The 15925-nt window shown below is 50.3% G+C and overlaps 2 protein-coding genes across 6 annotated transcripts in view; one reads left to right on the forward strand and one right to left on the reverse strand.

The window, feature by feature from the left end:
- Positions 1–11880, forward strand: part of CCNK (cyclin K) — a 33708-nt gene extending 21828 nt beyond the window's left edge. For both annotated transcript variants that reach the window (XM_070593242.1, XM_070593241.1), the window contains exons 7-12: positions 2626–2683; positions 3410–3579; positions 3944–4215; positions 4987–5020; positions 7710–7781; positions 10736–11880. In XM_070593242.1, coding sequence (XP_070449343.1) covers positions 2626–2683; positions 3410–3579; positions 3944–4215; positions 4987–5020; positions 7710–7781; positions 10736–11361 — 1232 coding nt within the window. In that variant the 3' untranslated portion in view covers positions 11362–11880. The remainder of the gene's footprint in view (positions 1–2625; positions 2684–3409; positions 3580–3943; positions 4216–4986; positions 5021–7709; positions 7782–10735) is intronic.
- A 719-nt stretch (positions 11881–12599) lies between these two features.
- Positions 12600–15925, reverse strand: part of CCDC85C (coiled-coil domain containing 85C) — an 80355-nt gene continuing 77029 nt past the window's right edge. For all 4 annotated transcript variants that reach the window (XM_070593247.1, XM_070593243.1, XM_008519532.2 and 1 more), the window contains one exon: positions 12600–15921. In XM_070593247.1, coding sequence (XP_070449348.1) covers positions 15832–15921 — 90 coding nt within the window. In that variant the 3' untranslated portion in view covers positions 12600–15831. The remainder of the gene's footprint in view (positions 15922–15925) is intronic.

A 15925-nucleotide genomic window follows, 5' to 3' on the forward strand; every position in this document is an offset into this window, starting at 1 on the left:
AATCCTCAACAAAATTTTGGCAAACCGATTACAGCAATACATCAAAAAGATTATACACCATGATCAAGTGGGATTTATACCAGGGACACAGGGATGGTTCAACATCCGCAAGTCAATCAACGTGATACACTACATCAACAAAATGAAAACCAAAAACCACATGATCATCTCAATAGATGCAGAGAAAGCATTCGACAAGATCCAACACCCATTTATGATAAAAACCCTCAGTAAAATGGGTATAGAAGGAAAGTACCTCAACATAATAAAGGCCATATATGATAGACCCACAGCCAACATCATACTCAATGGACAAAAGCTGAAAGCCATCCCTCTGAGGACAGGAACAAGACAAGGGTGCCCACTTTCACCACTCCTATTCAACATAGTTCTGGAGGTGCTGGCCAGAGCAATTCGGCAGGAAAAAGAAATAAAAGGAATCCAAATAGGTAACGAAGAAGTAAAACTCTCGCTGTTTGCAGACGACATGATCTTATACATAGAAAACCCCAAAGAATCCACAGAAAAACTATTAGAAATAATCAACAACTACAGCAAAGTAGCAGGGTATAAAATTAACGTGCATAAATCAGTAGCATTTCTATACACTAACAATAAACTAACAGAAAAAGAACTCAAGAACTCTATCCCATTCACAATCGCAACGAAAAGAATAAAATACCTAGGGATAAACTTAACCAAGGAAGTGAAGGATCTATACAATGAAAACTACAAGACTTTCTTGAAAGAAATAGGCGATGACATAAAGAGATGGAAAAACATTCCTTGCACATGGATTGGAAGAATAAACATAGTTAAAATGTCCGTACTACCTAAAGCAATATACAGATTCAATGCTATCCCAATCAGAATCCCAAGAACATTCTTCACAGAAATTGAACAAACAATCCTAAAATTCATATGGGGCAACAAAAGACCGCGAATTGCTAAAGCAATCCTGAGCAAGAAAAACAAAGCCGGCGGAATCACAATCCCCGATTTCAAAACATACTACAAAGCTACAGTGATCAAAACAGCATGGTACTGGTACAAAAACAGGTCCACAGATCAATGGAACAGAATTGAAAGCCCAGAGATAAAACCACACATCTATGGACAGCTAATCTTCGACAAAGGAGCAGAGGGCCTACAATGGAGAAAAGAAAGTCTCTTCAACAAATGGTGCTGGGAAAACTGGACAGCCACATGCAAAAGATTGAAAATTGACCATTCTTTTTCACCACACACCAAAATAAACTCAAAATGGATCAAAGACCTAAAGATTAGGCCTGAGACAATAAGTCTTTTGGAAGAGAATATAGGCAGTACACTCTTTGACATCAGTTTCAAAAGAATCTTTTCGGACACTGTAACTCCTCAGTTGAGGGAAACAATAGAAAGAATAAACAAATGGGACTTCATCAGACTAAAGAGCTTCTTCAAGGCAAGGGAAAACAGGATTGAAACAAAAAAACAGCTCACTAATTGGGAAAAAATATTTACAAGCCACTTATCCGACAAAGGGTTAATCTCCATAATATACAAAGAACTCACACTGCTTAACAACAAAAAAACAAACAACCCGATCAAAAAATGGGCAGAGGACATGAACAGACATTTCTCAAAAGAAGATATGAATATGGCCAATAGACACATGAAAAGATGTTCATCATCGCTAATCATCAGGGAAATGCAAATCAAAACTACACTAAGATATCACCTTACCCCCGTTAGATTGGCAAAAACATCCAAAACCAAGAACGACAAATGTTGGAGAGGTTGTGGAGAAAGAGGAACCCTCATACACTGTTGGTGGGAATGCAAACTGGTACAGCCACTATGGAAAACAGTATGGAGATTTCTCAAAAAGTTAAAAATAGAAATACCCTATGACCCAGCCATCCCATTACTGGGTATCTATCCTAAGAACCTGATATCAGATATCTCAAGAGTCCCTTGCACCCCTATGTTCATCGCAGCATTATTTACAATAGCCAAGACGTGGAACCAGCCTACATGCCCAGAAACTGATGATTGGATAAAGAAGATGTGGTATATATACACAATGGAATACTACTCAGCCATAAAAAAAGACGAAATTGGCCCATTCACAACAATGTGGATGGACCTCGAGGGCATTATGTTAAGCGAAATAAGTCAGTCAGAGAAAGACGAACTCTATATGACTCCACTCATAGGTGGAAATTAGTATATTGAGAAGGAGATCTGATCGGTGGTTACCAGGGAAAAGGGGGGGTGGGGGGAGGGTACGGAGGGGGAAGTGGTGTACCCACAACATGACTAACAAAAATGTACAACTGAAATCTCACAAGGTTGTAATCTATCATAACATTAATAAAAAAAAAAAAGGGAAAAAAAAAAAAAAAAAATGAGCCTGGGAGCCGGGTTTCCCATAAAGGGTGGTTCCGCGTAGGTCATGCAGAGAGAGAACAGAGGTGGGGCCTGGACCCGCTTAATTCCCAGGTGGAAGCTCTTTGCTGTGCATTGAGATGGTGCTGAGCACACAGAAGTCTTGAGATAAATACTTGTTGCTTCATGTGCATTTGTTTTTTGGGGTTTTTTTTTCCTATTACTACTAATTTACCTTTTCCTTCCCATTTCTAGGTGATAAAAACAAAATTCAAAAGTTGGTTCAAATGGCATGGACATTTGTAAATGACAGGTACACGTGTTTAAGTGTTGACTTAATTATAGTGTTTTTAAATAGGCAGGGACTTTATGGGTCATTTAATCCAAACCCCTTATTTTATAGCAAGGAAACTGACTTGCCGCAGCTTGAAGAGCCGCTGATGGCAGGGCTGGGGCTAAAGTCCGGGTCGTCTGCTTCCCAGCAGAGGGATGCCCTGCCATGTCACAGCGGTGTAAGAGGCTGAAATCTTAGCACCAGTTTGAAACACAAGTCCAAAACAATGCACAGGAGGATTTGACAACTAAATGCTTAGAACCCGTTTGGTTCTGCACAAATAGACTTCCTTGTAATGGTTGTAGAGCCTTGCTGTTCTTAGAGCCCAGGGATCTAATGAGGTGCTGTGTGGGGAGCAGAATGCATATGAGCAGAGTTGCTGTCATTTGAAGAAACAGTCAGTGGCTAGGATGTCAGCAGCTTGAAGAACAGAAACCATTTTCATTTGTATTTCATGACATGGCAATTTTTGAATGCGCTGGAATTCTGCTTCTTTAAGGGACAAATTAGTAACTATGGTTAAAGTACCTTATTTCAATACCTTTAGAACACTTAAAACTTGCTTCTTTTAAGACTTTATTTGGTCTTATTTAGGGAAGAGTCAGCAAATTGACATTTAGATATGGCACCTAATCTCCATGCACTGGGTTAATCGTAACTGTTTGCTCATGCAAGTCAAGTCACCTCTTTTTCTTGTTGAACTAGTCTCTGCACGACCTTGTCACTGCAGTGGGAGCCAGAGATCATAGCAGTGGCAGTGATGTATCTCGCAGGACGTTTGTGCAAATTTGAAATACAAGAATGGACCTCCAAACCCATGTATAGGAGATGGTGGGAGCAGTTTGTCCAAGATGTCCCTGTGGATGTTCTGGAAGGTACTGGGCATGCTGAGCTTTCTGTAAGGTTGTTCCATATTTAGGTCATTCTTTCCTGTGAACCTGGAGTCCTGAGAATGGCTTTTCCCAAATAGCTGTATGTAAACTATTCTTCAGAAGCATCGTTAATTAAATTCTCTAATAATAATGTTCTCTCTGTCCAAACACATAGTTTTGATGAACTAAAAATATGCCCCAGTGTCGTGCCCAACAACAAAGATGAGGTGAATTGCAAATATGATCCCTGCCTATTGGTCCTTATAGGGGACTCATAGCTGAAAGGGAAATGGGCTGATTTTTTTCCTAGGTAAATTTTACTTTAAACATCAGTTTGTGGTAAATCTAACTGTTGCCTGTCATTTAGACATCTGCCACCAGATCCTGGATCTTTACTCACAAGGCAAACAGCAGATGCCTCATCACACACCGCATCAGCTACACCAGCCCCCATCTCTCCAGGCTACGCCACAAGTGCCACAAGTGCCACAGTCACAGCCCTCGCAAAGCTCTGAAGCGCCCCAGCCCCAGCAGAAGGACTCGCAGCAGTCAGCGCAGCAGCAGCCACCACAGCAAACTCAGCAGCCCAAGAAACCGTCCCCACAACCCAGTCCTCCCCGACAGGCAAAGCGAGCCGTGGTGAGTGGGCCAGTGGGCCCTGGGCAGGGCCGGCTTTCCAGGTGGCTGCGCCTCACCTGAGCATGTTCCTGTTGCTGAGGGATCTCGTGGAACACCAAAACCAGGGGTGATCCACCTGACCCCACCGTCTGACTGCATGCCCGCAGGGAGCCTGAAAACTAATGTGGTCAGAGGAGAGCCTCTGGGAGCCAGGAAGGCTCTGTCCTCCTCTTCCAGGCGCTGCTGCCTGAGTCACCTCCTATAGGTCCCTGAAACCCGTCAGGGTGTCTTTTCTGGGTCGGTACACTGACTGCTGGCATAGGTGTCTTCGGTTCTCTCTGGCTCTCGTGTTTGGTGCCTTAAGTGACATAGAGTATTGGTAAAAGTTCCTCTCCGCTACAGCAGCCCGGGCAGTGGAGGGAGCCATTTGTTGTTCCACAGCCCCCAAAGGAAGCCATGCAGGATAAAAGCACATCAGCAAACACCACTCATGAAATTCAGGACAGTGCATTAGAGGGCCTGAAAGTTGGGGTTGTTCAGAAGTCTCTATTCAGAAAAGTTAGTAGTTCTGTCTGATTTGGAAAAGGGAAAGAGGAAGGAAGCAGAAATGATGATCTGGTAGGTGCCAGGTTTGTCCTGCAACTTCAAGCTAAAACTAATTTTTGTCTGAGGCCATGTTTTGTCGGTACAATTCTGTTAGTGCCTGTAATGCTAATTATAATTCTCTGAGTGCCAAGACCCTCACTACACCCAGTGTCTTAGTTAACAGTTGTGTATTTTCTTTTCTAACAGGTTGTTTCTCCCAAAGAAGAGAACAAAGCAGCAGGTAATTTCCTGTTGTGATGTTTTGTTTTTTAGTTTTGTACGTCCATTTCTTAAAACTGTAAATTCCTGAGTCAACATTGTTTCCTTTCAAATTTAGATTAGCCTTAAAATCTAACCTTAGAACTCATCAAGAACATTACCCTGCCTGCCAGAAGAAGTGCATTTTCTTCTCTGTTTATCCCCTGACTGTATATTTTTAGCTTGTACTCTGACAAAAGGTATCAGAAAGCATTAGTGGCAATAAAAATGTACTCAAGTCACATATATAAAAATGTAATCATGAATGCAGGAGGGCTGTTGCAGCAGTGTTTACTTTTAGAGGTTAGTTAAGCCCACCACAATAAACAGAGTATGGCCCCAGGCAGCTGAATGGTGAGGAGAGAGGGCAGAGTGCCCGGTGGCGGCAGTGCCCAGGGAACCTTGCTTGCGCAGGTCAGGCCTCTTTCAAACACTTTTTTTTCCGTATTTGTAGAGCCTAAAGTTGGTTAATTTGTTTCTATATTGAAAATAAACAGAGTGAGCAAAATCTGAAGGATTGCAGAACAGAAAATGAGAAGTGTTTCTGTGTCAATCAACCCTGTTGTGCTGAGCTCTTTGAAGGCACAGACCATGTTTATTCACTTCTGTTTCTCTGTTGCTTAGTTCCAGGCTAGGAACTCAGTGAATTATTTATTGAACTGTTGTGAGATCTTCAAGTTATAGTAAGACTACATTTTTCTCAGGATCCTTGGGGAATGATGAGTTCAGTGCAAGTGAATTTAGTTTAGCTCCTAATAGTCATACAGTAAGTGTGAGACAGAAAGGAGCGGCTGCACTCCTTGCCATGGGGGAGTACTGTGGAGCTGAGCTGACGTGCCCGCATCTGTGAGAGGCAGAAACAAGCTAGTAAGCAACTGGAGCCAAGGGGGCAGAACCTTTAGGTGGAAGGACGCAAGTGAGCAAAGGAATTGGGAGAAAAAGGAGAGAGGAGTCTTACTGGAATAATCAGAGTTGAAAGGGAGTAGCTTTTGATAGGACTGAAAATGTGGTTGGAACCAAATGACAGAGTCTACCCAGAGGAATGTGGATTTTGTATAGGCAGTGGGAGCCATTGAAGATTGTTGAGCAGGAGAATGGCAAAGACTGAGTTCATTTTAGAGTTTCCCGGCAGCAGTAATAAGACAGATGGTTGGGAATGGGGAGAAGCTTGCAAGTATCTGAGTGAGACCTGGTGGGGGCCAGAAAGGGAGAGTGCAGACATAGCCTGGAGGTAGGAGCTCCACCACAGGCTGTGCAGTATGTGTCACTAGCTGCAGGGGCTGTCAACTGTGCAAAGTGTGGCCAGCTCAAATCACCGTGTGGTTTCCAAGAGTTACTAAGAAAAAAAAATGTAAAAAATTTTAATAATAAATTTTTACATTGATTACATATTGAAATGATCAGGTTTTTAATATATCAGGTTAAATAAAATATTAAAATTAATTTTACCTCTTTTTAACGTGGCTGCTAGAAAATGTAAAATTTCAAGTGTGGCTTTCCTTATATTTCTGCCGGACAGCACTGGCCTAGACAGCTTTAGCTTGGCTGGCTGTGGAAGGGACTGGAGATGGGTGCCTGAGGGGAGAGCGGGACAAGTTCCAGGAGACAGAGAGAAGGGTTGTGTGTGACGGGCTGGCTGCTGGGTCTCGGGATGGAATGCAGAAGGCAGGGCCATGGTTTTGGAGAAGAGAGAAGCCAGAGGCGTAGATTTACTGTTCATCCCCCTAGAGAGGGGATTTGGTCTCCAAGGTAGAGGATAAAGGGCGGGGGCCCACCTGGACCTTGAATTTGGCCTGTGTTTGGGACAGAGGAAAACAAGAAAGTGGTCAGTGACACCAGAGCAGTGTACAAGCCAGAACAAAGTGAGTTCAGGAAGAAAGGGCCAAAACATACAGACAAACAAAAAGGTGGACTTCTTGTCCGATTGTGTGCGCACACTCGCTACCTGTGTAAAGGGAAGATACTGGACTTGGTGGAGCCTGTCTTGGCAACTTAGCGTTGTCACTGTGGATGCTGGGACGTGCAGCCGCTCAACCTTGTAGAGTGGGCTGTCTGACCCACCCCACGTGGTCCTGACTACTTTGCTTTTCCATCGGCTCCCTGGCCTCCAGATCTCTCCTGGCGCCAGTTAATGTGCTGCTTCTGACGTGCTGCCAACTGGGAGTAAATATTTGTGAGAGAGAAAATAAACCTAAACTGTGCCTAAATAAAAATAAAAAGGTAGGGGTTCCTCCTGTGAGCCCTCAGGGCTCGGTGACAAGACCCTGCTGCTGGGGGCCTTTGTGTTCTGTCTACTGGTGAGGCCTCCCCGTAGAGACCACTAGTAAGTGAGGCGGCCCTCCGCTGCTCCCCGTCGGTGGAAGGGCTTGTCGTAAATGGCCAGTGAGGAAATGCGGCAGGTGTGGAAAATGGGCTGACTGTAAGAGGCTAGGGGGTGGTTTTTAGTTTTGAAGGGGGGCTGGAGGGCAGGGAGTGTGTTTGATTTGTTTTGTCCTTTTAAAAGGATTAGTGCATAACGGTGTAGCTGAAGCTTTCCTCAGGTTCCCTTAAAGCTTTGGTCATATCTGCTCTTTTTCCTGAACTGTGCATTTTTTGTTTCTTCTGTCTGACGTGTTTATTCACATGGAGAGGTATGAATCTACTACTACCTTAAGTCTGCTTTTTCCTTTTAGAACCACCACCACCTAAAATTCCCAAAATTGAGACCACTCACCCTCCATTGCCTCCAGCCCACCCACCTCCAGGTAAGTGTCTGCTGAAGGCAGCTGAGGAATGCCAGCTTTTCCCTCTGCTCTTCTGAAGGGCAGGCTGGGGAAAGCCGGGGGAAAGCTTATGGGAGGGAGACTTTGTAGGTGAGATTTAAGAAGGTAATCTCCAAGGATCTTTCAAAAATTGTTTTTTAACAAACCAGATATTTTGAGGATGTTGTAAATTCTAGGTATATCTGAGTGTTCTCTGACCTCTCAGATCCAGAAGTGCTGAACTACCCAGGATAAACAAATTTAGAATCAGTTTTAGAAAAACAAGGCCCTGACAGTTTATGAACATTTATCCAGATCTGGGCAGGATTGCCATAGAGCTTAGCCTCCAGTCTCTCTTGCCTCTGCTTCCTGTTGGCAGGCTATCCTCTCAGTGCAGTTTGAAGAATAAGCGGTTACTCACAGAGTCACAGGGAGAATAAATTAGAGAAGGGAAAGTTCTCAGCAGGCACACAGTGACCCGGGAAGCTTCCTGGACATCATTAAGTAGAGGAGAGAGGTTGTAAAGAATATATCATTCTTCCCCTGTGGCAACATTTTGTAAGATAAAGCCTTAAGCTGGAGAAGGCAGGAGTTATGTTTGTTTTCTAAAGGATGGTAGATATTCCAGAGACTTCTCGGAACCTCTGGCGGCGTCACCTCTTTTCAGTCAGCTGCACTGACCACTGGTCGGCGCCTGCAGCTGACCCTTAGGTTCACGGCACGGTGTGCCTGCAGCACGCCTGCTGCCAATGAAGTTTCTTTCTGTTTATACTCAGTCACGGTAGTCTGTAAGCTTGGCGAAAACAGGCATCTTTTCCACTTTGGGACAAATCCCACAATCCCCAGTTCCATGTGAAGTTTGCTTTCAGAGACGCCTGCAGTTGGTCATTGAGTATTTATGGAGCGTCTCCTCGGCAAGCACGAGTGCCCCGCTCCTGTGCCCTGCGGCCCATCACCAGCCAAGGAGAGCTGTGGTGCCCTTGGGGAGCCCAGGCTGGGGAGGGGTGCTTCTTCAGAAGCAGGAGCCCCACGGAGTCGGGGAGCTCCCTCTGAGGGCATCAGGCCGGCCCCTGGAGCCAGCTGGGCTGCTAGAAGGGCTGGAGGTGGTGGGGGGGCAGAGCCTGGCAACCAGGGGGCCTGAGGTGGAAGCAAAGGGGCCGATGGGCCAGGGCGGCAGGGGCTCAGTCCAGAGAGTCCTGTCACTATTTTGTAGATGTCTGGAAGATGGGGAGACAGAAGGAAAGATCAGAGAAGGCGCAGGAGTCCGTGGTGTTGGGGGGAAGAAAGGAGCTAGAACCACAGTTCCTGAGAGGCACGGGCGGCAGAAAGAGGCGTTTAGATCCCCAGGGATGTTTCAGAGGGTGGCGTGCGGTGGTCGGATGTCGGGAGTGAGTGTGGAGAGAGGGAGTGCAGGTGCTGAGGAGAGACCCCTGGTCCCAAGTTCAGTCACAGAGGACAGGACAGAGGCACTGGGGACTTGAGGAGGCAACAGAGTTGCGTGTTACAAGAGGTGATTTCTTGAAGATGGAAGAGCCCCTCTGTGGACTCAGGCAGCAGTGGAGGGACACACAGGAGGAACTCAGGGTGGGGGCACTTTTCTGCACAGGCCTTGGCTTCATACTTTGTGTCCTCTGGTCAGCTTCTAGAACCAAAGGGCCCTGGCCCTGGCCCTGCCCTGGAGCCCAAGCAGTGTTGCCACAGGCGTGTCTGCCCTTCTGACTTGGTGGGGTGGGAGTGCTGGTTAGCACAGGCGGGCCCCAGAGACCCGTCTGGTGCTAAAGGATGTCCTAGCTGACCTGAAGTTCTGCTTACCCTCACTTTGGTGAGAACAGTGAGGGAACAGCTGATGCCACAGCGCCGTGGAGGTGGAAAAGCAGTGGGCTTGTGGCTGTGTTCCAGTGCCCCAGCCTCACTACTGCCTGTGGCAACCCTGGCCGTCACGTGTCTGTGTCTGTACACTCAGGACTGCATGGAGCTCTAGGGGCCACACGAGAGATACTGGGGCCTGAAAGCCTCTTCGTGGCCCTCCCTTCCTTTCCTGTGTTCTCTGGAGCCAGAAGTCTTGCCCCTATGATTTGTCTTTGACTTCTGGGCCACCTCAGGAATGGACACACTTTCTCAGTGTTTGGCTACCCTGGTGGGGGGTTCCGCTGTCCGACCGTGAGTGAGGAGGGCGATTCCCAGGTAGGATCCTGTGGGATGAGGCTCTGGCAGAGGGCGTGTGAGGGCTGTGGCTGGGCAGCGCGGACGAGCTCAGCACAGGCAGGTCTCAGGAGCGCGCTCTGACAGGAGGCAGTGAGATTTCTTCTCGCTTCTTGAGTAGAAGAGAACCCGAATGGTCACTTTGGTGGCTACATGGTGAATGTCAGAGACTTGTCCATTACTCTTCTCAGTGCCACCTCGTTCATTTGACTGACTCTCAGGCTTTCTGCTAAACACCAGTGCCACAGACTGTAGTGTGATGTGGCCCCGGCCCTGGGCTCACAGCCTCTGGAGACAGCAACAGGCAGAAAGAAGGGGCCCCACACTTGTTCTTACTAGGACGGGGGGCTGGGAGCCTGGGGTGGGAGGGGGCTCTTTGCCCTGCAGGGACTGTCTGTGGCTAGTGTGGTTAGGACTGAGGGAGGGAGACCCAGGGGAGCTGGCAGTGGCCTGAAGGCCTGTGTGAATCAGCTGATGGCATCAGGACACTGGCCTGGTCCTGTGCTATCAGGCCACAAAGGTGACAGCTACTCACTGCTCCTCTGTGAAGATGGCCTTGGGGGAACACAGCAGCCTGCCAGTGCTGTAATGGGGCCAGGAATCCCGAGGGTGGCCGTGAGAACTGCTGTGTGGGGCTCCTGGCTCAGGCCGTCCACACGCCAAGGCAGTCAGCGGATATGCGCCTGCACAGGCAGCCCTGGGAGTGCCGTGGGGGCCGTCCCAGCACCGGGCAGTGACTTCTCTCTCCTTTGCAGACCGGAAGCCCCCGCTCGCAACTGCCTTAGGGGAGGCCGAGCCACCGGGCCCTGTGGATGCCAGTGATCTCCCCAAAGTCCAGATTCCTCCTCCAGCCCACCCAGCCCCGGTGCACCAGCCACCGCCGCTGCCACACCGGCCACCACCACCGCCCCCCTCCAGCTACATTACCGGGATGTCCACCACCAGCTCCTACATGTCCGGAGAGGGCTACCAGAGCCTGCAGTCCATGATGAAGACCGAGGGCCCCTCCTACGGCACCCTGCCCCCAGCCTATGGCCCACCAGCTCACCTTCCCTACCACCCACACGTCTACCCCCCCAACCCGCCCCCACCGCCTGTGCCCCCACCTCCTGCCTCCTTCCCCCCACCTGCCATTCCTCCCCCTACTCCCAGCTACCCCCCACCTCCACCCACCTACAACCCCAACTTCCCGCCCCCACCCCCTCGCCTGCCCCCCACCCACGCAGTCCCACCTCACCCTCCTCCAGGCCTGGGCCTGCCGCCAGCTAGTTACCCACCTCCAGCTGTCCCCCCTGGAGGACAGCCACCTGTGCCCCCACCCATCCCCCCACCTGGCATGCCTCCAGTTGGGGGGCTGGGGCGGGCAGCCTGGATGAGATAACGTGACCTTTTTGTTTCCCTTTGTTTTTTTAACAAAAGTTTTTCTAATCAACTTGAAGAGTAGTTTAAGTGTGTGAGCAGCAGGATACCTTATATATGCTAGACAGTTGCACTATGGGAAGAAACGGACTGAAGCCGTGAGATGAAATTGGGGCGGTCCTCCATGCCTGGAGAATGGGGACAGCGGTTTTCAGTGTAGCCTAGGAATCCAACTGTGTCCTTGGTTTCAGCTGGTGTCGTCTGAGAGTCCTGCACTGAGTTACTTTGTACTAGTGAAAATGTTAACCAGCCATATTGGCTCAATAAATAGCTTCAGTAAGGAGTGAATTTCCTTCTAGAAGTCAGTGCCTATTTTTCCTGGAAACTCAATTTTAAATAGTCCTGTTCCATCTGAAGTCAAGCTGTTGTCATCGCTTTCATTCCGTGATGTTCTCTTCCATGACCCCCAGCAGGTCAGATGTGCCACTTTTTTCATTTAGAGATGTTTACCTCCTTTGTATTAAAGTTCCTTTGAAGGGGTTGCCTTGTTGGATGGCCTTTTTCTTTTTCCTCCAGGGAGAAGGGGAGAAATGTGCTTGGAAAGTAATGTATGTTTACAGTGATTTACAAATTCCTGTACATAGAGATATATTTTTTAAGTATGAATGTAACAACATACTGTGAATTGCATCTTGGTTACAAACAAGACTCCTTCAGTCAGTTATCCAAATAAAATCGGTTCTGAAACGGCCCCTTTGTTCTGGGCAGAAAGCAGCCCCAGGGTTTGAAGTCCAGCAGCCAACCTCCCTGGCCCCGTGGGCCCGAGCAGTGGGCACTCGAGGAGCACTGCCCAGGAGAGGCCTGCTGGCCGGCCCTGCTGCCAGCCTGATCTAACCCCTCGTCTCTCAGGGCAGCACCTCGGGGGGCCTGCCCTCAGGCCAGGCTACCACGTCGTGGGCCTGCGTTGACCTGCTCTGAACGATCGGTTGAGTTCCCACTGCTCTGGAACCAGCAGATGGACCTGCATCGAGCGCAGTTCCTAGGTTAGACAAAGGTTTGGGTTTGAAAGCCTTTCTGTTTCTGGCTTGGGAGGAGACAGAGGCCACGAGAGTAGCGCTGGTGGTCTCCCCTGTCCACCCTGAGGGGCCGGGGCTTGCTGTCTAGGGGAGGGGCTTCGCATCAGGCTGTCCCTCCCTCTGAGGTGCTCCCAAGGGCCGTGGCCCTCTGCCCGCGACAAAGAAGGACTGCACACGCGCCGCGGAGGCTTGCAAAGAGCCTTTATTTATCTAGCGCAAAGTAGACACTATCACAATTCTCTCTGTTACTCCTTTTACTAAAATAGTTCAAATCAATGTTTTTACCACACTATCAAAAAGTTCTATTTCTTTTTCTCTTCTCAAATCAAAGTGGTTCGATAGAAGGTAGAAACGGGCACAGGAGTCCCAGCTCTGCCCGGAGCCGGGGAGGGGCTGGCCCGTTCTCACGGCGTCACGTTCTACAGAAAATAGAGCATGGCTGCCGGCCGGGGACAGGAACCAGACGTTCCAGCCCGTTTCCAGAAAGCAGCACAAATACTTCCCCCCACATTATGAAAAATATACACCTCTACCGCTCTGCAGTCATGCATTTACTTTGTATCTTTAAAAAAAAAAATCAGTAGTATGTTGTTTCCTCTCAAGTTTTCAAGGAAAAAAAATGAAAGGTCACTTTCTTCTCTTTAAACACTGATGTGTAGCTAATAACTTTTGGATAAAAATGTGCCACCCTAAAAAATGTGCTCAGCAGATTCCGATTCCAGGATGGTCTTGGCCACCTGAGGTGAGGCTGGAAGGGTGGCCTCGGTCACAGTGGGAACTGAAGCCACAGTACAGGTGTCACACTGGGCTTCAGGCTCTAGAATCAGTTTGTGAGACAGAGAGGGACCTTTATGAAAGGACGCCAAGTTCGGCAACACCCCACCCCGACCACGTGCTTCCAGCCCTAAGGCTCCGGCGGGGAGGAGGGTCGCCCCATGTCCCCCTACGTACACTAGCACACTAACAGTGGCAGAGCTGGGAATCGCCCTGAGCTGGCCTCCGGCTCCCCCTGTGGTGAGGCCCCTGGGACCCTCCCCCGCCTGTGGGCTCCTGCTGAATTGCCTGCTGTCCCCGGGTGTGGGGTCAGGGAGAGGGCTGCTGGCTTTTTTTTTAACAGGTTATTACGTTAGGGAGATGACTGTCCCAGGTACAGTTCTGTCCTAGACAGCCATCCCGTGCAGCGTTGGTGAAAGGGTGGGAAGGAGGCGTCTGCACCTGGCTTGTGCCACCTCCACGGCAGGCAGGAGGGTTCTTGGGCCAGAAGTGCTCCACCTGGACACCCCCGCAGCGTGAGGGACAGTCACTCCCCTGCAGAGGGGCAAGGGCCCTTCAAGGCTGTTCTTCCCGGGGACAGTCTGCAGGAGGTTTGCAGATACCAGGAGCGCTTACTTATTGCTTATTTTCAGGGGTGACCAAGCCAACCCAACCCAGCCATGATGAATGGGCTCCGAGACTTGGCTCCCACCCAAAATGGACCCACACCCCCTTGGGGCTGCTCTGTGGTTCTCTGGACTCCAAGACCCAGAGGGGGCCTCTGCCCTCACTGCCCACTTGAGCAAGAATTGCCCAGTACCATGACCAAGGATGTTCACCAGCTCCAAGTGCACACCCCTAGTGACAGGGAGCTCACCACCTGACCTGATGGTAAGCTCCTTCCAGAAAGAGCCCAGAGCTCCCTGTAATACCCAGGGCAAGAGGAACAAGCCTGTCACCTACTTAGCACCCCTGGGTACGATGAGGGCCACGAGCCTTTCACCTGAGAGTGTACAACGCAGCGGTGCCAATGGCGAACCACAGGAACTGCTCAGTCCCCACTGGGGAGAGGGACAGGGTGGCCCCTTCCACCCCCATGCCTGGGCCCCATCCCTCACATGGGCCTGGACAAGGCCCGCCTGATGCGAAGGCACCTCTCTGGGCTCTTCAAGTGCTTGCTGCATGCAGTGCTCAGTACCACGGGAAGAGTGATGAAGTCCGAGGCTGGGTGAGGAACTGGACAAACATGAGTGGACACCAGGACTGGTTATGACAGCATTAATGGTGACCATACCTCCTTCCAGGGTCTGGGATCTCATTTGTAATGTGCCACAGATCACTTATCCCCCTGGGCCTCATGTTCCCGCCACACACAGAAACTGACCTATGGCACTTTACAGTTTGTACATGGTCATTTACACTGATGGTCTCATTATCCCCAGAGCCCTGCAAGGAGGGCATTCTGCTGCCCATTCTACAGTGGAGGACACTGAGGCTCAGAGAGGGGAGGTGACCGTCCGCCCGCGATGAGGCAGCAGAACTCGCTGGGGCCCCAGCTCCGCCCAGCCCACGCGGCCCGCGGCCTCTCCAGCAGGCGGACCCCTTCCGTGTGTGTGCTGTGAACGAGGGCACAGGCCGACAGAGCTGATGGCCTCAAATGGTGAGCACAGCTGAACGAACCACTGAGGCCATATTTTTCCACCAGGGGCCTATAGAGGCTGAGTGACTTGCTGAAGGTCACACAGCAAATTAAAGCCAGAGCCAGGTCAGGCTCCTTCCAAGGAGGGCAGAATTCTTGTCATCTGAGGCCATGCAGCTCTGTCCACAGTGACCTAGGATGGGGCCACTGCAGCTGGCCAGAGGTGCAGCCATGGCCCAGTGCTAACCATCTGGAGAGAAAGAGCATGTGGCTCAGCCCAGAGACTCTCCACAGGGCCTTCCTACGTTCCTGGCCCAGCCTGGGAACCACAGAATTGGGGATGCTGCAGGCACTGGGCAGGAGGGACCCAAAGACAGGGCACCACCTGGCACAGGGCAAGGGGACATTGCAGAGAGTTTGCGGTGGGGGGGGGGGGGGGGGCATCAACTCTAAAAACAAGCAGCAGCTGGCCACAGAGGGGCTGGCACAGAGGCCACAGGAAGGGCCTCAGAGCCTCCAGCCAGCCATGGACACGGTGAGTTTCCTTGTGCATCTTTCAGGGGCCCCAGTCAGTGCTTGGTGAGCCAGCGTTCAGGCCACAGCAGGTGGGCGAGAAGTAGGGCCCCTGCATCAGGGCCAGCTGCCAGTGGCCTCTGTCCAGTGCCGGTGGCAGCTAGGGGGGTGGAGGGCTTGAGGAGGTGCCCCTCCATCAAAGCTGGGCACAGCCTGGGCTGGTTCCCGGGCCTCTCACCAGTGGGGCCCAGAGCGCCAGCCCCAGAGCAGGAACGAGGCTCCAGGCCGCTCTGCCGCGCGGGGAACAGTCAGCAGCTTCTTATCTTCCCAGTTTGCTGGTGTGTGAGAGGCGGGGGATGGAGGCCCGACCATTGATGCGTTGGACCCACGGCAGCCGGGCCACAGTGGGCGGCGTCCTATGTACAATTCACCACAGAAAAAGACGGCGCGAGGGCCTGCCCATGTCTGGGCTCTGCGGGCAGGGCCAGTCCACATCCATGGAGGAACAGCCCTACAAAGGCCCCTTGAACTGGTTCCCAGACAGGTGCTGCCGGATGGAGGGCTTGGAGCTGGCGGCATCTCCCAGTTTTCTCCAGACCACCTGT

The sequence above is a fragment of the Equus przewalskii genome, chromosome 25 (assembly GCF_037783145.1).
Source record: "Equus przewalskii isolate Varuska chromosome 25, EquPr2, whole genome shotgun sequence".
Classification (NCBI taxonomy): Eukaryota; Metazoa; Chordata; class Mammalia; order Perissodactyla; family Equidae; genus Equus; species Equus przewalskii.